Source organism: Neocloeon triangulifer, unplaced genomic scaffold (assembly GCF_031216515.1).
Source record: "Neocloeon triangulifer isolate White Clay Creek 2 clone unplaced genomic scaffold, ASM3121651v1 ptg000017l, whole genome shotgun sequence".
NCBI lineage: Eukaryota > Metazoa > Arthropoda > Insecta > Ephemeroptera > Baetidae > Neocloeon > Neocloeon triangulifer.
The window spans coordinates 2779191-2802321 of NW_026775559.1; the positions used below are offsets into that span (position 1 = coordinate 2779191).

General features: G+C 36.3%; 1 protein-coding gene across 5 annotated transcripts in view; it reads right to left on the reverse strand.

Annotated features, from left to right (window-relative positions):
• LOC132203778 (AT-rich interactive domain-containing protein 3A-like) overlaps window positions 1–21695 on the reverse strand; it is a 94054-nt gene extending 72359 nt beyond the window's left edge. For all 5 annotated transcript variants that reach the window (XM_059631793.1, XM_059631796.1, XM_059631795.1 and 2 more), the window contains exon 1: window positions 21448–21695. In XM_059631793.1, the coding sequence (XP_059487776.1) occupies window positions 21448–21495 (48 nt within the window). In that variant the 5' untranslated portion in view covers window positions 21496–21695. The remainder of the gene's footprint in view (window positions 1–21447) is intronic.
• Window positions 21696–23131: the final 1436 nt, after the last annotated feature.

The following is a 23131-nucleotide window of genomic DNA, read 5'->3' on the forward strand; positions in this document are numbered from 1 at the left end:
ATAATTGTTTACGTAAGATCACAACTCATGTGCCGCCATAATTGTATCAAAGTGATGTGAACAACCGCCAGAGAAGGTGAGTAAGTTCGTTTAAATAAAAAAAAATGAAGGGATTAAAATAAAAACAATTATCAGTGATATTCAAAGTTTGAAATTTGGAGATTGTTGTCATTTATTTTTCAAAACATTTATTCAAGTTCCAAAAATCCGTATTTTCTTATGGGAGGAAAAATCTCAGTTTTAAATTTGATATATTATCAAATTAAATTCATTTCTTGTGCAGCAATTTTTTTTTAATTTTGCTTGTAAATTCATTATGATTCAAATTAAAACAAATTAATTCATGTTGATTTAACTAATGAAAGTGATTTCTGGAAGTAAAAAGAATGTCTTTTTCTCCACCAGTCTTTATTAAAGCTCAAATAATTGGGAAATTTTCACTCTACAATGAAACACATTTTTTTTCCATCAGTAACTTTCTTTCTCAAGTCTCAAGTGAAAAAAATATTGTATGTGTATATTAATTTTCCCTTTCGCCAATCCTTTGATGATTTTTCGCGTGCAGCGTTTCTGCTCGGTGGTGCCCGTCTAGAATTTTAATTTGATTTACGTCAGCGGTCGCGCACAATTTTAATTTATACAACATTAAAACGTGTCGCGGCGAATGTTTATTCGCGGTCATCATCAAGAGTAATACGCCGGCCGGCGCTATAAATAATAGATTAAAAGAAGAAGAAGAAGAAGAAGAAGAAGGAAAATTAAATATTACGACGGCGGCGTTTGAAATATTAGGCCGCTGCGATTCGGCGCTGGAATTAATCCAAAGTCTCGTATGTAGTACTTTACGGACGGGCACACCAATCAAAATAGCAAGAGGCAATATCTAATGGAAAAGGCAGAAAAAAAATTGCGTGCGAGTGAGAGTGGTTTACACAGGAGTCTATTCTCGTCTCACTCTTATATTTATTTTTAGGCAGCGAAAATTGATGGAAAAAAAATCGGGAGCTCGGAGAGATATCATCAGTGAGTTTACAAAAAGTGAACATCAAAAAGGGGAAAGGAATCGAGGAAAGATTGAAACCACGTTCGATTTATAAACTCCGTCTCGCGTCTCAACATTTCGATCGGGAGGTTCTGATTGGGTATGCGTGGGAATGATAGTTAAATATTTAACGCCCGTTTTTATAGTGAGTGCCTTTTTCGATATTATACATTTTTAAAGACCAATAATAAAATTGGTAGAAGATCTCCTTCACCGGGGGAGGAAGAAGAAGTAGAAATTTTCCATCGGGATGGCGTCGTCGCAGAAATAAACCAACTTTTGGGACAGGCAGCTGCCGCGCCTTAATGCCCCTTTAATGAAAACGAACGCGCCGGGGGTGAATAGGGGATGGAGCACGCACCATCATCAAAAGACGTTGGTGCAGCACCCCAAGTGATTTCTCGAGATTCGGGGGCTATTTTTGGCCCGCGACACTGGATACTCCTCATGTGGGCTGTTTCATCTCGAGATCTGGCTGATCTTTAAGGTAGAAATAGAAAAGCAATGCCGAGATTCGGCTCTGGGGCGTGATGATAGGTTGTTATCTTGGTGTTAATGGAGATTTCTTAACATTTCCCGTTTAAATTGGGAGTTATTTCTTGGTCCTGATTAATTTTTTCAGTGTTTGAAAAAAATCACTTACTATTATAATAAATAAATGTTTTAAATTTCGAATTTTTCCATCCTGAATTTATTATTATTATCTTTTTCAAATTATTATTAATAATTTTGTTCCTTCTTCTAACTTATGCAAAAAACACAAGATTATTGGACAAGAAATCAATGATACTTAATTAGTTTTAATTAAATCAAACAGAAGAATGTAAATTTATGGTGTTGCATTTGATTTTTTTTTATAATACATTTTTAAATTCTGTCATTGTTAAGTCTAGTCAATATTTGCCAGCAGATGGATTCGGTCACACGGTTATTTGTTGGCCGCTCGCTTTTTCTCTCTCTCATCCATCTCGGCGAACGACAAATGGAGCAAGTCAGTGATATCTCCAGGTGCCAAGCTGATTCATTCTTTGGTCGTCGCCGCCGCCGTTCGCTGAGGAGCGGGGGTTGATTCGGTTCGCAAGCGAAGAAGAGACACAGGAAGGGCGAGGTGTATTCGACGCCGCGGCGAAGTGGGCGAACTATTTTTGCGAGATCTCTTTGTTTGTCTTGGCCAAATATTATAAAGTGCTGGTAAATTAAAACTACACGAGAAAGAAAGAAGAGCCAACGGTCTGGCTATTAGTGGCATCGCCTGAGATTAAATCAAGCGCTGAGGAGAAATTCGTCAAGCTGCTAATTTTAGTCGTTTGGAATTTCGCAATGGATTAGAGTCGAATAGATGAACAGATTTTTAAGATCATAAACAATGGTATACTCATGTTTAATTTTAAATATATCACTAACTTGGTAAGTGATCAACATTATCAAAAACCATGATGAGAAACTCTTGAATTTATTATTTTTTACAATGAAGAGAAGTGGATAATAAATTTTATAAAATTTGCATCTTCTCGTCTTACAAATTTCTTTTTTCCAAAATTTATTAAAGAAAGAAATGTTAATCAATGTACACAGTGATTTTATATCTTTTATAATAATCAATTGAAAATAAAATTTTCATTTAAAAAAAAATGATAAAATATTTTAATTACATTCGTATCTAAAGAAATTGATAAATTTAATATTAAAAAATTTGAGAGCAGTTAAAAAAATTTTGGTAAATATTCCAAATTAAATTTGCTACTCAATAACTTGATATTATGATGTAAAACTAGCACATTTGGCAACAAATTATGAAACCATTATATTGCAAACAATATTCTTGGCATTAAAAATAATCTCAAAAGATCTTTTCATATTGATTTATTTTCCCAACCGGAAGTCGTTTGATTGTAGAATAGCAACACTGATGACTGTCATGATTGCTTGTCATCGGTTGTTATGACGTTGGCGTAATGTAGCTCATCCCTCGCGGTGTCGACTCAAATCGCCGGTTTCACCCCCAAGCTGAAGCGGCGGCGTTGACTGACTTGAGAGGATTCTGTTCCTCAAGCGGCTGTTAGCACTAAATCAAAAAAGAAAAGCTCTCCAAACACTCATCTCCACGGCCTGCACGAGTGAAAGAGACGTCACAAAACCATGACCTGCACCACCCGAAACGCAATTACTTTTTTCAATGAGCCTTCCAGATATTCACGCATTAATTCAAATTTTAGTTTTCTTTTAACACAAAGATGATTTTTTTTTAATTAGGCGTCCGCTGGTGACCTCGGACGAGGTAATTAGCCACACGCGGGACAGCTCCGCATCCGAGCGCTAATTTAGAGTCACTTCGTGTCAGGAATCAGCATACATTTGAAATAATTTATAATTAAAGTGGTTCGAAAATAGCCTGGTGAGAAGAGGCCTGCGCGCCGACGGAGAGATATTATAACGTATGTACGCGCGTACGAGTGTTTGACGCCTGGTTGGCACCATTTATATTAGGGCTCATCATCGCGCCCATCATCCAGATATGCACGCGTCAACACCAAGTGCGCGAGAGCGGCCGCCGCCAGAAATAGCCCAATTAAAAACGCGCCCTTCCAGCACCCGTTCTTTTCCTCAATGAAATAATAACAATTAGTCATCGCCAGACGCACTTTGATAGAACAGGAAAAACGAGAAATTCCTTAACCATCTTTAATTTAATAACTATAATACTACTTGAAAATGTGGGAAGAGTTAATTTGAAATATCTGGCATGGAAAAATATTTATCTTATGTACCTTTAATTTTGATAATAAATTAAATAGAATTATCAAAATATATTTTAAATAACGAGGATTTTCATTAAAGAGTGAAATTTACAAATTTCGAATAAAAAACGTTTCAGAATTGATGTTCATTATAAATATATTCCTCGTTTATTTAACTTAACCTCTCTTTTTTCGTTAAAAGGGGAGAGTATCAAAAATATAATTCCGCGAAATTCATATAAATTTATAAATAAAAACACTGTATTCATTGTTCATTCATTGTTCTTCCCCTTTGCAGCGACAAAGGAGGCGAATTTATGTAGGGGTGCAACTCTACAGCTAAACTTTTGATAATAAAAGGCAATCAGAATAACAACTTAATTGCAAGCGTTGCATTTCCCTTCCCCAAATCACATACGGGTCAGCAGCTCCGGTCACGTATAATGCGGGTTGGATTATTTAATATAAAGATGCATTTTCCGCCCTCTTTATATTCCCTTTTATTGTAGATTGAATTATTTAATTGTCCTTTCCATTCACACAGATAATTTTCCTATTCCCCTGCGAGGTCGCGCACACGACTACACTTAAAGTCGTATTATTTACACTGGTTCTTGTAATTGAAATAAATGCGCTCGCCGATTCAATATTGGAGGATAAACAACGAGCGGTAGATACTGTTACTCGTCCCATTAATTAAGCAGACGGTCTCTTCTCAACACAGAGAGATTCAGATACGTGCGCATGCAAGTGTTTCACTGTCTTTCATTATTTTAATCTGAAATGCAGAATTATGGGTTTAAAGAATTTATAATTTCTTGTATTTTCGCGTTATATTATCACAGAGATAAAATTGTGGAAAGAAATTCATTGATTATAATTATCCGAAATTATACTTTTCCTCTTTCCATGGAAATTTAATTTATGTGCTGATTAACTTTCATGGTGCCTCCTCGCAGATTCTTATGACAAATTATTAAATGACTGCATCAGACTGCACTATAAAAATATATTAAATTATTCAACGCCTAAAATCTCACCACAAAGCCGTTTATAAAATGGAAATGACATATTTTAATCATAATTCTATAGAGTTTCTAAATCAACATCAGTAAACCAATATTAATTCATAATTATATTTTAAAAATTAAGAATTCTTCATAAATTTAAAATTTTAGGAAATTAGGTGAACAAAAATATTTCAACTTTACAGTAAATTAAATCATAAATATTATTTTTGTGGTGACTTATAAAAGGCAAGAATAAGGTTTAAAAAAAATTAATACTGAAAGGCTTGGCTAGCACTGTACGCCCTTCAGTATCCCTGGCCGCTAGAATTCTCGGGGGCGGAAAATGATGAAAGGCCGGCCAGCGTGCAGAAACATTTGGTCGGTGGCGCAATAATAAAACGGTATAGCCGCACTGATCATTCCAGCATCAGAGCGGTCTTTGATAAACCAGCACCATTAATTCGTTTTTGCCATAGCTGAGGGTGGAAATATAGATAGGGTGGCTGCCAACTCTGCGGGGCGTCATGCATGGGCATCGTTTATTTTTCGCTTCGATTATAACATTCAACCAATCCGAAATCCCTTCAGAACAACAGTCTGTCTGCCGGCCTGTTTGAAATCAATTAGTCAGGAAATAACTAAATAACTTTTCCTTTTAAACTGAGTTTCTTAAAAAACAAATCTAGTTCATAAATGAAACTGATTAAATTGTTTTAAATAAGTGTTTCTTTGTGGGGCACACAGGATGCCCTTTAATGAAAGAAAACTATTCAAACAGTTTTATGTGAACAGTAATTTTTTTAAATTGAATCACGTTTTTCTCTTATTTTCATGTAAAAACATTTCCACCCAATTCGCAATTGACAGCAATCAACAATTTACTTACAGCCTCCAGACACTCTAAATGAATCTGCAATTCCGCATAAAAATAATTGCCGAATCGTTTATGTATTCGGGCCAAATGTACACGTATAAGAGTCGAAATCCTGCTGTTGTGAGAGCCGGCACTGTTCTAGGAAAAGATTGCAATTCGATTTTCATGAACGTCTCTCTCGACTGGCGTGACCCTCGAGTTTTTTCAACGATAATTCCATAGCAACTTTGGCTAATTGCGCGCCTTCTTATTCTCTCATTATCAGCACAGCAGCTTACTCCCAAATAGCGGCGGAATGAGCGCAAAATTTATTTATTTATTATATTTAATAGCATCGGGGGCCGAGTTTCTAAGAATCACTCAAGGCCGCGCCGGCATTAAATAGTTTTTTATCTCTCGGCGCGCAAACGGCAGAAGGAGTGTAGGTATGTCTTTTTTTAATATCCCCAGAGAGAGTCCTCTTTATACCAGCTAGCCGATTTTTATTGATAGGTTCGGCCTTTAAAAAGCATTCGAGTTTCATCAGCACGGTCGACGGATTCCGAAAAATCTGACAAAAGGTTGTTTACCAGCCGGAGTGCTAAATCGTCGCCAAGTGTGGATGGAGGGGTGGGTGGACGCGTTTCCCCTCAGGTGAGGACACGATTGAATTCCGAGCTGCCGGTGTGTCACCTGATTGCAGCAGCAAAGGGGCAAAACGTTGCAACATTTTCTACGAGATGTAATGGAGTAATTTGGGTTGTTTACAAGAATTTTGTATTTTATTTATTAATTCTGCATTGACAGCAAAGAACAAATACTATTTATGTTATTTTTTTTTAAGAAAAAATTATTTAAATGAATGGTTAAATTTGATGAATAAATTTCATTGACGTTAAACAAACTTCTATTAAATATTTGTGTGAAAAAAAATTCTTTGACTTGTAATATTTTGCTTTAATTTGATTAAAAAAATATTTCTGGCATCAAAGTGGTGCAACGGATCAAAGTGGATGTCAATTTATCTTTTAGCTTATTATTACATTTAGCTGTTAAGCTGCTGGAATGACACATGAATTGCAGTTGTTCGGGGCTAATTTCAGTTGGATGAAAATCTAAATTTGACTCTGAAAGTTAATCCAGTGATCAAATCCTTCCTCCCCCCAAATGTTCTTGAAAATTTGTAACATTTAAATTTTTTGCTTTTAATATAAATGACTGGTTTCTTATTTTCTATTAATTTAATTTTATTTAAATATTACAAGAGAAAAAATTCCTATTAAATAATTATTCAAAATATCCGTCCCCGACCATTCTTGATAAAAAAAATCATCAATCAACATCAACTTATTACAAAGCACACGTTCGATCAAAATAAGGGCATTGAGTTGGAATATTTTGCGTGTTCAGATCAATTAACTATTAACCTCGCCATAAACGACTGATAAAAAATAACTTAATGTTCAGGATATATATCCGTATTTCATAAATCGTATAAGATCAAAGCAAAATTTCCCACTTATTTTTCAAACGACGTTTATTAATTAATTATCCCGGCGCGTGAATTCGCCGCTTCCTTCCACCTGCTCAGGGCAGATTGATAGATATAAAATTACCAATTCGATGCCCCCATGTGCATGTTTAACACCAGCAGCAGCAACTCAATCAAATCGAACTTAATATCGATCGCATTACATCAAGGAAAAAATAAAATACACCAGGAAGAGAATCAAAATTGATTGACGCGCGCGTGCAATTTCACCTGCGTTTTGCATAATAATTCGCGGGCGAATTAGGCCATGGTGGCGATTGTTAAACATGCGATATTTAAACAAATGAAATTGAACTAAAAAAATGTTCTCTTTTCAAAGGCCGAATTTAATCGCCTGCAGTATTGACGTTTGTACAAATAATTAAAGCATAGCAGGCGCGCCAAGGTTAGTCAAATGAGAAGTAATTAAAAGAGTTCGTGCTCGCTGGGGAAAATATTATGTATGTATCATATCACCGAGCGATATATATAGGAAGCCTTATCGCGTATACGTCTTCTTGCTTTTCATCCATCATTTGCATGCACACGTGTAAATCGGAGCTCGCCGTGTGCGAAACACACACACATATAATAGAAAAAGCAGCCAGGACGTCCCCGCTTTATCCGCCTTTCTAAGCCTATTATTACGCGTGTATTGTCCTCGTTTTAATTGAATCTCACCCCTTTGCCGCCGAGGAGGCCAAACAAATTGAAAGAAGAAAGTCTTAATTTGACGAAAAGCTCAGCGGGTTTTCCAAATGACAAGAAGTTTGAAGACAGAAAAATTTACACAAAACTAACACATTTTCAGTTTTTTTCCCCAAAATTGAATTAAATAATTAATTTTATACCACTTAATTAATATTTAAATAAATTAAATCTGATACAAACATTTATTTTTTAATTTTCATTACACTTGGTGTCTCCTGAGATATTCTAAAATTAAACTCACTTTAAGACTTGATTTCCTTTTGCCGAGTGACATTGATACCTTTGACTGCGACGGCAATCATGTGATATGAGAGCCGCGATCAAAAAACCGGGGCAGTGTCTGTGTAATATCAAGGAGGGGGTGTCTAATTCAGTGTCCTCTTCCCTTCCGATTCTTTTCCTTTCCCGACTCTCGTCTACTTTTTTGTGCATGTGTGTGTATTTTTTTATTCCCTCTCTTTATAAATAATGGTGCAAAAGACAACGACGATTTCGTCTGCCCGCGCTCGGATATTAAGAAAGAGAGTGTGCACACGAGTAGGGTTTCCTTTTCATATACACAGAAGACTGTCAAGACAGAAACAGAATCCTCTAAATGTATTTAATAGGGTGGCGAGCGGGGTGGAATTAAATACGCGTCGCAATGCGAGAGCTACGTACGACAAAGTAGTGAATTTTTGAGTATTTCCTTTTGGCGAGCAAAGGAAGAGCAGACAGGTGTGAGAAAATCACAGAAAAATGCAGCAATTTAAAAATAATCCCGAATAATTAAATCACTTAGTCAATAACTGTTTTTATTAATTTTCATACACAATGATAAGGAAGAATAATTTTCTTGAGAAAACAACTACTTAATCTGATTTTTTTTTTACTACAAGATATTTATGTTATTATAATAATTAAAACTTTTAAAATTATTATTTTCCAAAAAATATTGCTGGAAATTAAAAAATGACAAAACCTGTCTCAAAATTTTGCCACATTTAATAATTATGGCTTCAGCCAGTTTAAAGTTAGTCATTGCATTTTATACTAATATTGTTTCAATAAAAAAAGAATAATTTAGACGGTGGCAAATGCACGGCCTGTTGAAGTTTTCAAATGAGATCATATGCCAATCCAGAGCAATCGATGACCCTTATCAGCAATTATGGTAGCTTTAATAATTAAATAATCACGACTCTGGCAGTGGGAAATCATCATTGAAGGATATTTTTCCCTATCGATTTGTTTGCCCGGTGCTAACGACTGCAGGTGAACCGCTGATATCACACGTAGGACAAACAATAAATATACGCCGCTGCCTCTTTTATGTATTTTGATTCGCCTGTCTTGGTATGCTAATTGATAAGGCGTCGCGCGCGCCACTCTCTCGCTCTTTCTGCGCTGCAACAAAATTTCCCTTTGGCTGCGACAAGGGAAAGGCGGATTAGCGTGCAAACTCTACGGGGGAAACTCTAGAAGTGTCTCTTGATGAAAAAATTGCGATGTATAATCCGCTTAAAAGGTGCCACAACTTCTTTCTGCATTCGTATTCGCACTCGCTTAGATTGATTAAGAGTGGCACATCTACGGGTTTTCAGAACTAAAAAAACTTCCTTTTTTATTTTAAAGTGAAGAATATAACTATTCAGTCATTTATTACAGAAATTTTCTCTTTACCTTAAGAAACCGATTTTTCTTCATAAAAACCTCCATTTAATTTTTCAGCTTTTTCATAGAAGCGAAGAGGAGCGTCTCACAAATTGAAGTAAAAGTCAGTCAAGTGTGCCCTTTTTGGGCTGCGGCGAGAGGAAACTCGACTTGTAAATAATCCGATGCACCCGAGGGTGTTTCCAGAAATGATTTTTATTTTATATCCTGCACATGCAGCAGCTGCGATTGATGCTATTTCATTTATGGCAGGAATTACACCAAAAAGTACTCCGAGACGAATTTATATAGGCGAGCACATGGCGCGTATTTTTTTCACTCTCTCAAGTGCGGGTTTAATAATAAGTATGGTATAAAAGTGCTTGGGCGAGAACATTAAAATTTCGGGTTAGAAAGAAGATGCACACCTGCATCTTTATTTAGGATTGTGTCAACAGGCAATAAAAAATCTCTTGAATTATAAAATGCCAAGTTATTTTCAAATGAAAAGCGTCGGCGAAGGACATTATAAATAATATGCGGCGTGTTTGTTCGGATGATTAGCTTATTTTCATCTGCCCGGACAGAAAGAGACGAGGACCGTCGTAAAATTTGATGATGAGCTGATGAATTAGGAAAATATTTTCCAGGGCCGACGACAATGAAAATTGAATAATATAAATCTCAATATAATTAAAACATTCTTTTAAAGAAATGTCAAAGTTGATTCGTTTTCAAAACATTTTCTTACATATGACGAAATATTGCGAGAGGTGAAATCAATTAAAGTACACCCAAGTGGCAATAATTTAGCAGTGTTGGCACCTTCGCAATAGGGACGGGCCCGCTCGGCGAATAAATTATTCAACGCCAAAACACATAATCCGGCCCGAGAATAAAAAGCATCTCTCTCGCACCATTTCGCGCCTACTGTGAAAAACAAATAATATAATATGATAATTACGCCCGTTCGCATGAATGAAAATTTGAATAATATCACACACACATCCCTCATTATAATAAACCTCTCAGTGCGGCATCTCGCGGCGTGTGGGAGGCAGAAAACGACTCGGAGCTAGTGAGGCCCATTACGAACAAAATGGAATAATAAAATTTGCCAGCAATTAAAACGGCTCTCAGCTTCGCCGTGTGTGCTTTTATTATCATCATTATTATTGTGTGCATTTTATCGCTTTTCCTCTAACGCCACGCCCGCGACCGCTTTTCTCTCACTCTTGAAATTTGGTCGAGAAACAACGAAATTGGTCCGATTGTTTCTTCCGAGTCGAAATAATTGAGCAATCTAATGACTCCTCCATAATAACACATTAATTTCAACTTCAATGCTTTTGTTGTTTATGAACAAAATCTAAAATTCCAGATTTGTTGAAAAAAAAATTTATTGTTTTTTTCAAGAGTGATGGTTTTGGATCGACAGGCTAATATCGCGTCCCATGTGGAATAATATTTTTCTCTCTCCAAGCAGGAAATTATTTTCAACCCTTCTCTCTCTCCGCGTCTGTGTTTGTTTGGTGCGATGCACCACACCTTTTACCCACACAAAGCGTGAAATTGATGACGGCTGAATGGACGCGAGAGAGTCGTGCGTGTCAGGGAAGATCCAGCCGAGCTGGTCGGAGGGGATTTCGCGCCAGATTCGAAGAAAGATGATGAGATCTTGATCGCCAACAATGACAGATGTTATTTGAAAAGAAACTTCAGGAAATTCTCAAATCTATTTTTATAATAAACCAAATCCCGTTATTTATTTATTAAATTTTTTTCACCATTTGTAAATTTTGAGCAGTCCTGCTAAAAAGCCTTAGAATTTGGCAAAATCGCGGATTTTGGAGTTTTAACGGATTTTAATGAAATTTTACTTATTAATACAAATTCAAAATATTTAAATTCTGTTTTTAAAGCCAAGCTTCTAATTTCACAGTTTTAACAAATTCAAGTTAAAACCTTAAAAAAAAATTAAACTTACATTTGTTTTATCTTGGTTGTAATGAGGAATATAAAGGCGCATACTTTCGCACCTTGGGTGCGATTTTATCTGATCTTGCTTTTGAGCGTGTCAACTGGCTTTCGTCGGGTGTGGAAAGAAGCCGGTGAATAGAACGGAAACACCTGATGGAACAATAAAATCCCTGGTGCGATAACTAACTCCGATGTGCTGTTCTTCGCAAAAATAGACCTCACACGATTTGCATGTCATGAAATAAACATAGACTGCAGAATGTGTGGCATATATAATAAATATAAAAGCTCACACACATTACTCCGGGTTAATTAATGCTCATCTCGGGTGTCATTACGTCCATTATAATGCGGCCTGATAAGAAAAGTTGCTGTTTATCTGCTTCCGGTATTTAAAGTGCCGCTGCTGCTGCGTAGATTGTTTATTAATTTTGTGATTGTTCAACTGCTGCTTTTAATATACGCCCAGGACGATTTCAATTATTAACTTGAATAAATAATTGAAAAAAAAACCAAATTGTGTGATTAAAAATAGATGGAGTGCTTCGACCTATAGTGGAATCACATTTCTATAGTTTATAGTCAAGCCAAATTATTAATTGTCATGATTAAAAACCATGTCTTCCCCCAACATAAAGATTTTATTGATAATAAACTCTAATTGAAGACATTTTGAATGAAACAACTTTGAATATTTAATATCAAAAATAATTTTACCTGTCTAGGCGTATTAACAAAATCTCGTTTAATCTAAATAAAAATGATAAAAATTTAAAAATTGTTTAAATTAAAAGTTTATTTTAATTTCCATTATTATTGCTTTGATGCTTACAAGAAATAAACATTTCAGCGGTTTCATACCTATCAAAACTATTCAATGATAAATAAAACCACTAAAAACAAAATTGAAGATAAAAGAAAAAATATTTTGCATCCATAAGCTGCATCATGAATAATAAATCTCGGGCTCGTCATCGCGTTATTAGCGCTAAGTGGTTTTCTTATATTAAATTAATGAATAAATACGGTGTGTGTGCTCACATAATTAAAGGCGGCGAGTTTTTCTTCGCCTCGGCGACCGACTCATTCGCATCTCTACGTTGGTATTGTACGCGCATTGATAAGGAGAAGGTTTTCTTTCCGTTTTTTTCTCCATATCTTCGACGCAACAACATTATATTATATATTAACAATAAGTGCTTGAGCAAACTGCTCATCATCAAATAAAATACTTTGGCGTGGCCGTCTCTTTCTTTTTCTCTGCTCTTTCCAATATTTATTTATCCAGCGTTATATTATAGAGGAACACACATAAAGCCATATATGTGTGTGTAGGAAAGAGAGACGCTTGCTCGCTCGCATCAATCTCGTAAAGAGACTCGCCAAAGTGAGAATCAATTGAATAAACATGCATCGCTTGTCGGATGCGTGCTTTTCTTTTCCAAGGCGTGCTAGACATAAAAAATCTTTCTATGCTGAGCTACTTTTTATGCTAGCCTATATCCTAGTTTAAAATCATGGAAAATTAACCTTTAGCCTGCAAAATGAAAATGGTTCAAAGTAAAAACGGTAACGATTAGAAATTATCTGATTAAATTTATGCATGTTTTTGTTTAAATAGTATTTATTAAAATTTTTTATTAGAGATTAGAGTTGCTGATTTTTTAATATTTTCGAAAAAAATTGCAATTAAGCAAATCAACCATATGATAGAAATTTAGTTAAATTAAAAAATATGTTTGATCTTTAAATAGGAGAAAAGTTATTACTCATTTTTTACATTTCGTATTCCCATTGTTATTTCCTCATTTTCTAAATCTAATGGCTCTCAAAATTGCAGTGGCGTGGCCTGCCAATAATGATTTTTAATTATTGTAATAGCATTATTTATTTTTGTTTATTCCACGTGCATGAATATTTATCGAAATCAAATGCACTCTTGGTTCTTTAGAAATAATTACTTAATGATTTTATTACTACGCGAGATATTATTTTATGAATACATTACAATAAAATAAAGTAAAAATGTTGAGAAATCCATGAGCATAAATTAACGAGCTCGCAATCTCAATACATATCGAACGCAGAAAATGTAATTATACGATTGTGCTCTCCGGTATAACAATAAAACCGTAGCCAAGAGAGAAAATAATATAAAGCTCTTTTTCAAGCCCGGCATTCCAATATACCATTATGTGTTTTGTTATTTTTGCCTGCGAGCCTGCAGGAATGACCATTATTTATATATTTTTCAACAAACTATGCTCGATTTTCAATAAAACAGCTCTCTCGCCCCGGTTAATTTCTATTTGAAAGCAACGCGTTAAAGCGTGACGAGAAACGCGCCCCCGATCAACCCCCGGGGGAGGTTGGCCGGCTATAAAATGCGACGGCCACCCCCGACCACTGGGGGGACAAAGAAGTCGTCGAAAATAATGCCATCGACCTCTCATATGCATCAGAATGCTGGACAAAAAATCAACCTCTGGACTGCATTATGCATTGGGTTTGTGCCAGGGTGAAAAGGCAACGACAATGCGTTGTGCTTCCAATTGTGAAAGTGTCAGAGGCGATATTTTTTGTCCTCGAATCCAAATTCATTCCCACGCGGAATTTTCCTGGAATCTGTCTCCACTCATGGACATTTGAATAAATTAAGAGGAAATATAAATAGTGTGATCCATTCAGCGGAAAAGCAGGCCATTTTTGGGAGGAATGAAAAGGGAAGGACACAAAAAATTTGTGGTATAGATCAGGTACCGTTGCCTAAGGAGATTTCTAATTTAATTTCAGCAAACGAAATTCATTCTTCTTTAATAAATTAATTTTTTTGTCAACAACTTTCAATAAAAAATATTACTAATTTACTTGGATTTTTTTAATTGCTACAATAAATTAAGCAATTACGCAATCAAACATAGTTTGCGAAATTTATTCCAGGAATTATTATCTGTTCTAAATTTTCTCATCATCTACGATTTATAATTAGTTGATGGGCCGCAGCTGTTTTATGATATTTTGATCCGGCAGCCGAATTATATGATATTCCCTCATCATGACGTCACACTTTTTATAAATCTGCGAAACCAGTAGCGCGGCATGCAAATTGCAAACCGTTTTATTGCACCTGCTGCTATTATGGCTGCTGCTGGTACCTCTCGAAATTAGTCCAAGGTCAATAAAGGCTAATACTCTCTGCAAAAACAGCCGCGATCAATTTATTCAAAAGTATTATAAACATTGACAGTCGATTTGGAAAGTTATTTATAAAGAACCAGGATGCGTCTCCCAGATGAAAACATTGAGTCAATATAATTTTGAAGAATCGTTCATGCAGGAGGAATAATTACAATAAAAATGAAAACACCATTAATTATAGGCGCATTTCTAATTTTATATATAATGAACGCGTAAATACCGGCAGACGATAAGATAATGCTTGGATTTCGTTATGTCTGCGCCTCTCACATAAATGCAAGCGCAGGGATTTCCCTCAATTTGGGGAATAAATTATTGGTTTATTTTCAAATTAAGACGCACTTGATCCATGTTCCACTGGATTACGTAATTGGATAATTATTTTGAACTATTGATATTCCTGAAAAAATATCTTCTTGAATTGAAAAAAAAGTTAAAAAAATTCAAATTTACCGCATTTTCGCGTTGATTCAATCTCAAATCATTGGGCTACATAATTATATAATTAAATGCTGTAATATAAACATAATAATTTAGTACTTACAATTAAATCTGATCCCATAATGACGGATCATGAAAATTCATTTTGTGAAAAATCCTTTTCTTTCAATTGACGACGGTGAGTAAAAAAAATAATTATGTTTCAGAAAAATGATTTTGGAATAAATATCAAAATTTTCCAGCTGCTCCTCTGTTGCAGCACAACAAAATCACACAATTGATTTCCTATTACATTGTCATCTGGAATGTACACACGACCCAATCAATCGAGACACGTTTCCAACCGATTTCGCTCAGACGCAATCTCAATTTCATCCCTTTCTCATCAAAACAAGGGCCTGCGATTTCATATTATATGAACGTGCGAACGCGTGCCAGAATAAAAGCGCAGCTGTGTGGCCGCCGCACTTTTAATAACAAACTGCCGCATTTTACTATTATATTATTTGCCTCGATTGGCAGCTGCTAATGGCGAAAATGCAAACAAGGCTCAGTGTGCGTGGGAGGAATGATAATATAAATCACAGCACCCTTTCCCACCGAAAGAGAGAGAGAGACGCTTGGAATAACAAAAAGAAATGCGCGGATTTGGGGGAAATGGGGGAGAAAAAATATTGACAGGGCCCACGGAATTCATCATTTATCATCTAGGTGGAAAATCTGTGACCTCCGGTAACCCTTTTTTGGGCATTTCAGGTCCAAGAAAAAGAATTCTTTCTTTTTTCATCCCCTGGCTGATATTTATTCTTTTCAATAAAATCTTCTCGCCTGCTGTCATTATACGTGTGAGATTGAAAATCCATCTCCCAACGACACTGGCTCGCTAGACAAACACAAAGAAATGGTCAGAAGAAATGCTGACGCTTTCACGCCGGGGGTCCCAGATTCCTCTGCCATCTCTCTGGAGAGGGATGTGTAGGTTTTTGTGAGAAACTGCCCTCTCAGTTTATATAAAAAGTAACTGTAAATCGTCCCCCAGCAGCTTTTAAAAAAGTCCATTTCATACCTTTTTACTCTCTTAAATCGGCACGTGTGCGTTTCCCTCACTTCTCATTGGAAATCCGAAAAAAAATCGTGCGCTTAATTATCGAGGGTATTGGATTTGCTCATTCTCACGTCGATTGAAAAAAGGGCGCTTTGTGCGTCGTCGAAACACGACCTGGAATTTGGTCTAAGCACATATACAGAAATCTAGAAAAATTCCACTCGCGCTGTTTGCACAGTGATTTGAATAATATATTTTGTGCATGGGCATAATGCCTGAGCACTCATACAGGCAGACAGTCGCCACTAGCGGTGGATCGTTGATAATGTTTCTGTGCGTGAGGTGATAATCAGTTTTGTGCCACCCTGGCGATAATTGCGGCTATACTGCGTTAGTCACCTTTTTAAGGACAATCCAGGATGAATCAGCTCTGATTTTTTACCAAAATTTAATTTAATTAACGTTTTATTTTTTTATTTTTAATAATTATTATTAGATTATCATACTATATTTTAACCCATTATTATTATTATTATTATTTTATGTTAAAAAAATCTGAGGCAAAAATAATTTGTTAATTTGGAAAAATAGCAAATGAGCACGTTTTGAACTAAGAAGATTTAAATATATGCAAAATTAAACACTGCAATATCAACCGTGCGTAACCCTTTTGATAAGAGACCTCCCAACAGTGTGGGAACCTTTGAGCTGCTGGTGCTTTCGACACGTTCGATTTGCAGCACCGTCGCCACCGTCCGCCTCAGTGTCATGTGATAAGCAACCTCTTGAGCTGCGGCTTTGGATAATTATGCATTTTTATGTATGCTGGCCGGCGATAATGAGCCAAGGTGTACGCTCGTATATCAAAGAGGCGCGGATCCCCCACCGATTTTTTGATGGCTATTTGGACAATCAATGATATCACGCAAAAACAGCGCACTCATGTATAGTCGTATGTATATTTCACCACGCCAGTAATGGTGTTATTGCTTGATAAGCGCGACACAGACTGCTGAGAGCCGCTGATAATTAGTATGTTGGACTCCAAAATTTGAAGAAAAAAAATCAGCCTTTTATGAGCATGATTTTTTTTATAAATCTTTATTAATAAAATTGAAAAAAAAACACTTTCAAATAATAAATTAATTATTTTTGTGTCGCTTTATAATTAAGCTCAACTCAAATTATTCTTAGACCATTTATTTATTTTAAGACCGATTTTTACGTGGAACTCTGAAACTGTAATTACACTTTTTACAGCACAAACTACTCGCATAAAAATTCCACAAAAACGAAAAGGCACGCAAAGCACAAATGTTTTTATCCGTTTATTTACTTTATTTGCAATTTTGTTTGTGGGTATTTTTACTTCTCCTCTTATCTCGATTCGAAATCAGAATCCACCTGTGCATGGGTTTAGAATAAGCTATTGATAGGCAGTTTTGACATTTGCAACCCCAGGGTGCATTTCATTGTGACAACTCTCTACTCTTTTTTTTTTTTATAAAATTCACAGGCAGACCCATGTTCGATTTCAACCACGGCTGCGTGAACCTGCCATTCTCTCTGAGACGATAAGTCCCAAACAATATATTTACTGCCCCTCACAAATAAACATTAAAAATTTCTCAGAAATCCCCTGAAAAAACATGGCACTTTTCATTCCCAAGCCAATTTCTCGCCCGGATTCAATCACATGAGAGAGGCTGTTATGGCCCTTTTCCTGCTGATGATGTGCGCGGGGATGGCCGCAGGTAATTTGGGAGTATTAACAGATGTAAGAGCTTCTGTGCTGTGTGAATATAGTGGGGGCGAGGGAGTGAGTATGGGGCGATTTCTCAGAAATGACCCTACGCTCGCGGCAGGCGGGTGGTCATCCTCTCCTTTTTCAAAAGACGTTTTATTCTTCACCCTCAGGTCAATTTTTTTCTTCTCAAATAAAATCATTTTATCCAAACGCAGCAAGCGGCGTGTCAAATCAGGTGTGGAATTCAATTCTGCTTGTTTATAAAAGACGCGCAGCAGGATTAAACAAAGTGCGCTATAGGCAAAATGAACAAGCGTGGCAAATGCGATTTCCATTCCAATCCAGCAGAGCACCATTAAAAATCAATCAAATGGATTCTTCACATTTTGATTTGATATCCAGGCGAGAATTTTACTACTTCCTGTGCAGATTGGAAATTGACAAAATAGATGGTGCTTTTTTATATCATTTTTAAAATTGAAGAAAATGGGATGTAGGTTTTTTAATTAAAGTTCTTTTCAATGACAACAATGCTTGTTTTCTTCACTTCCATGATGGTTTCCTTGAGAGCCAACTTTTTTACTAAAATTTAACTAAAATCATTTTGAGACTCCATATATGGTCTCAATTAATCGCAAGTATTTCGAATTTAAAATCGATCTCCATCAGCTCCTTATGAAAAAACAAAAAAATTGTCTAGCTATAATCATGAAAGTTTTGGTAAAAGTTTCAGCAGAATTAAACAGATCTATTAATTATTCCAATTAAAGATTTCTTCATAAAAAAATAGTGCACTTTTTTAACTAGAGGTAGCCTCAGAAATTTAAAAGTCCACGTCACCGCAAAACGCATTTGTGACTTTTCTTTGTTTCAATCTGCCGACTTTTCCCGGAAAAGTGGAAATGCCTCTTTATCGGGAGATTTCAATGCACGGAATTGAAAGGCGCCGCCAGAAAGATCTAGTCCAGCCACCGTCACTGCAGCTCATGCTCCTTCCACGAAAACTGCCCAAATTGAATAATGACCTGTTATTCAATTGGCCCTTTTCAAAGGAAACTGCGTCTGCCAGCCAGACTTGTGACTGCTCGCGCACAAAGGCCACAGCAACTGTACTTCTCTTTGTCCAAAACTCTTTCCACCATCAATTCCAAAATATTGACTTTCAAAATTCGCGTAAATGTAAGTTCATTAGAAAAACTATTTCACTCCAAGGGCTTGAATTATTTTTTTTTTTCAAAATCTCCCTCGAATTAAATTTTAACGAGCTTTTCAGGACTTTCACGCCATAATGAGGAATTTCATCATCTTCAGTTGCCGATTGTTTGAACATCAGCCAGATTTGCATATAAAAGAACTTTCATTTCACCTCTTCTCTCTCGATTTTGAAAAATCATCAGCAAAGTGTTTGCCGTAAACAGTAGGTCCTTGTGTCTTATATATATGATTTCTATAATCCTTCTCCAACAGAAGCATTGTTTGCTAAATTAACAAAAAGGCCTCTTCAGAGAGGCACTAAATTTTCCTTCTCCGCCGCCGACTCTGGAAGCAACGTTCTATTTTAATTACGTGCGCAAATGTACACGTAATTCCCGTCGCCACTCTCTTGAAATCGTTTTATTGACGCGGGATTTCACTTTAATATTAAAACTGGCTTCGACGCACCGAGATAATTTTGAGCCACAACAAGTCGGCGTTGTATTAAAACGATGTCAGGCGAACGAACAAGCGTTCTTGAAGGTATATTATATTTTTGGCCGCCGGCATTGCCACCAATAAAGAAAATAATAATTCAATAACTTCATAAAATCTAAATTTTTCTGAATTATTTGTAAAATTCAATCAAATTGAAAATTACGCTGATTTCAATTCTAAAGTTTAAATTTGTAAAATGTAATCAATTCAAAAATAAAAAGTAATAATTTTTTTTAATTTATTATTTTTGGTATCTCATTTCATTAATATTTAATTTATAATTATTCAAATTTTAATAATAATCCAGTTCTGATTTATTCATGCATTTACATTGAACACAGCGCTTGTTGATTTTCATTAATATTTCCTCACAGTTCATTGCCCCATGTTTCTATACAAATTTCATTCAAATCGGGCAATCAGAATGGAGTTTGATCTTATTTTCATTCATAAAAGTGATCAGAGCGGCCAAATAATTGCATTCGGCGTCAAACAAACGATCACTTCTTGGAATCTCACTAGCATGGAATATAAGACACTCTCTAGGAAAATCAATAAAACGCATCTCTTCCTGTCGTCAGGATTTTTTTCTTGGCTATGGCTTGGGTGTCATTTTGTTTCCTAACCCAAAGTATGGAGGGGCACTTCGGGGAAACGGAGTCATAAAGCGCCGAACAAGGAGACTAACACAATATATCTAATAAAGGTGACACCCAGCACAAATTAATATTTACCCACTGGGCAATATTTGCATTTCGAATTTCAATAACCAGCCAGAGAGAGCTGACTGACACTCTTCATCAAAGACTGTTTGTCTTTCCGAAAGAGAGCAGAGAAGATCGGATACATTCCAGCTCAACAGGAAGTGAACTCTTTTGATTAAACCAAACCGAGGGAAATTTCGTTTCCTTCTCTCTTATAAATTAAATTGAGATGTGAAAAGACTCTGGTCTGGAGTTCAAAATCACAAACAAAAGAAGAGATATCAGGGCCGACGACCCTGCTTCCTTCGATAACACAAAGGGTGCCATCAACACATTTCGGGTGGCTTATAAAAGCCCTCCCTCAACCCCGGGGGATAAAAAAGGCACTCTGTTTAATTCCTGACCTGGGCTGCTCATAAAATAAAAAGCCAGGCCGGGACACGAATTTTATTATTTAATAATAATAAAAGTAGTCTTCGGCACGTTTTGGAAGATAAAAAGCAGAGAAATTTCAGCGCACAACATGTTCGACGCTGCTGATAGAGAAAGAATGCGTTATGAATCGAGAAACATCATCAGGAGAGGAGGAATTCGGTTCGCTTGGGTTGTAATTGATTAGAACAGAACCAAGGTCAGCACATTCATAACATGATGAGACACGGTTTGATTTTCTTTAGAGCTCTCAAATATGAGAAAATTTATGCTCCGCAAAAATTCATATTTTGATGCGCCGATCTGGCGCCGACCTTCAATGTCACAAGAAATGCTTTCGCTCAAAAATATTTAGAAGAAATATAAATAATAAAATTTGTATGCTCTATGTTTAAATAAAGTAATAAATTTTGATCTCTAATTAAATTAATAATCACGATAATTTCTGATCAACATTAAATTTAATGATAATTATCAATACTGATAAAAATAATAAAATTTTCAAATTTAAAATCCACACAGATGAAAACAAAAATCAAAGTCAGTTATAAAATTAGATCGTTATGTTGTTTAATGTTGATGAAGGTCGTGACAATGGACACCACCCTATTTTTTGTTGACATACAATAGTAAAGTGGCTAAATAAAATTGTCAACTCTCAAGGAGTGCAAAAATAATTAAGGGTACTCACAGCTGGGCTCCCTTCCATGTCGCTGTCCGGATGAGGCGGGTTGTCCATGGTTTGGTAGACCGCCACGGACTGGGGTTCTCTGTTTTTGACCCGAATTTTGACGGATTTCTGGTGACCGGCCGGCGTAAGAAAGTGCTCCCAAAACTGTCCAAAGCACACGACACTGTCCGGCGGCGGACGCGACACGAGGGCAGACAGAGATCGAGGAGCTCGCGAGGAGTGTGTGTGTTTGCCGGCTGCTCGGCACTTGATCTGAGTCTCGCGGGACACGCAGGAGGTGCGGCGGCCGAACACGCCGCCGCCGGCAGCCAATCGCTTGAGGGGGGCGCGGCCTCCGGATCGCGCTCCTTCGAGGTGGAGTCTGCGGCCCGCGAGATCAGCTTGCTTTTTTAAGGAGGTTTTATATCAACCTTATATCCGCGCAGATCGGCCGCCAATGGGAGGGTTTGATCGGCGGTGCGCCTTTGTTGTCCGGCCGCGGCGGCAAATCAGAGACCGCGAGTCGCCGGCGCGCGCCAATTGCCCGGCAATTAATTCGGCTCCCATTGTGAATTTTCCACGCTCCGCAACGTGTTTCTTTTTTTGTCCTGTGCACATTTTTATTTGTACGTTTTGTTTTCTCTGCAGCTCGGTGTGGCTCGGGGCCTCGTCTCTGAGATGCTTTTTATATATCAACCTTTTTATTGTTTTTGGCTCAAGATTGATTCTTTTTGCCAGCGCTTTTTTCCTTCTTCGTTTTCTCTTTCAAACTTGTTTCCATAAGGAGTCATTATTGCGCCCATGAGATCACATTGAAGTTGGGTGAACAATTTTACGTCGATCTTTTCTCATGGTGTAAATTTTTTGCTAGGAAAGCTCTCTGCGGAAGTGCGGTGCGCGTGTATAATAAATTATTTGCATTCAAGAGAATATCGTATTATTATCTGTTCTTTTAATATATTTTCAAAATTGCATTACAATACTTTCGTATTAATATTTGCAACTCACAATAATTTGTAATAATTGTTTTTGGTATACATTTTCTGCATTTTCTATCCTTTAATTGACTACGGTTTCTAATCTTCAAATTTTCAAAAGTTGTCGAAAAGGACATTATGGGACATAACATAAAAAAAAATATTCTAAAATGATTGAATAAAGTTTCAATGCTGTTGAATTTAAAAAGACAATTAAATTTATTCGACGGTTTAATTGGCAGCTCAGTCAGCTGTCAAATAAACAACTATAAAACAAATAATCTCAGAAAAAGACTCGTAAGCAAAAAAGTGTGCTATTTCAAAAGTTACTCACGAACCAGCAACAAATTGAAACCAAAAGAAAAATATATATATATAATATACATTGCCGTAATCATTAAAGTTCTCTAAATTGTTACTGTGAAAACTCGCAGCAAATAGTGCTATGCTTTTAATTTTTCCGTTTTATGAATTGACATTACAATTACTGACGTTATATAGTGTACATCATTACTATTTATATCAAACCCCGCGCTAACTGGCGCTATAGCAATGGATAAGTGAGAAAATTATTTTGCCAGCAAGAAAGAATCTATTGTAAGATGGGGTACTTAAAAAAACTTTTTTTGCAATTTTTGGTCACTACAAAATTGAAAAATTTTCATGGCAGCAATAATGTGTTTCAGTTTAGTATTCTTTTGATGATTTCGTCTTTTTTACTTCAGTCA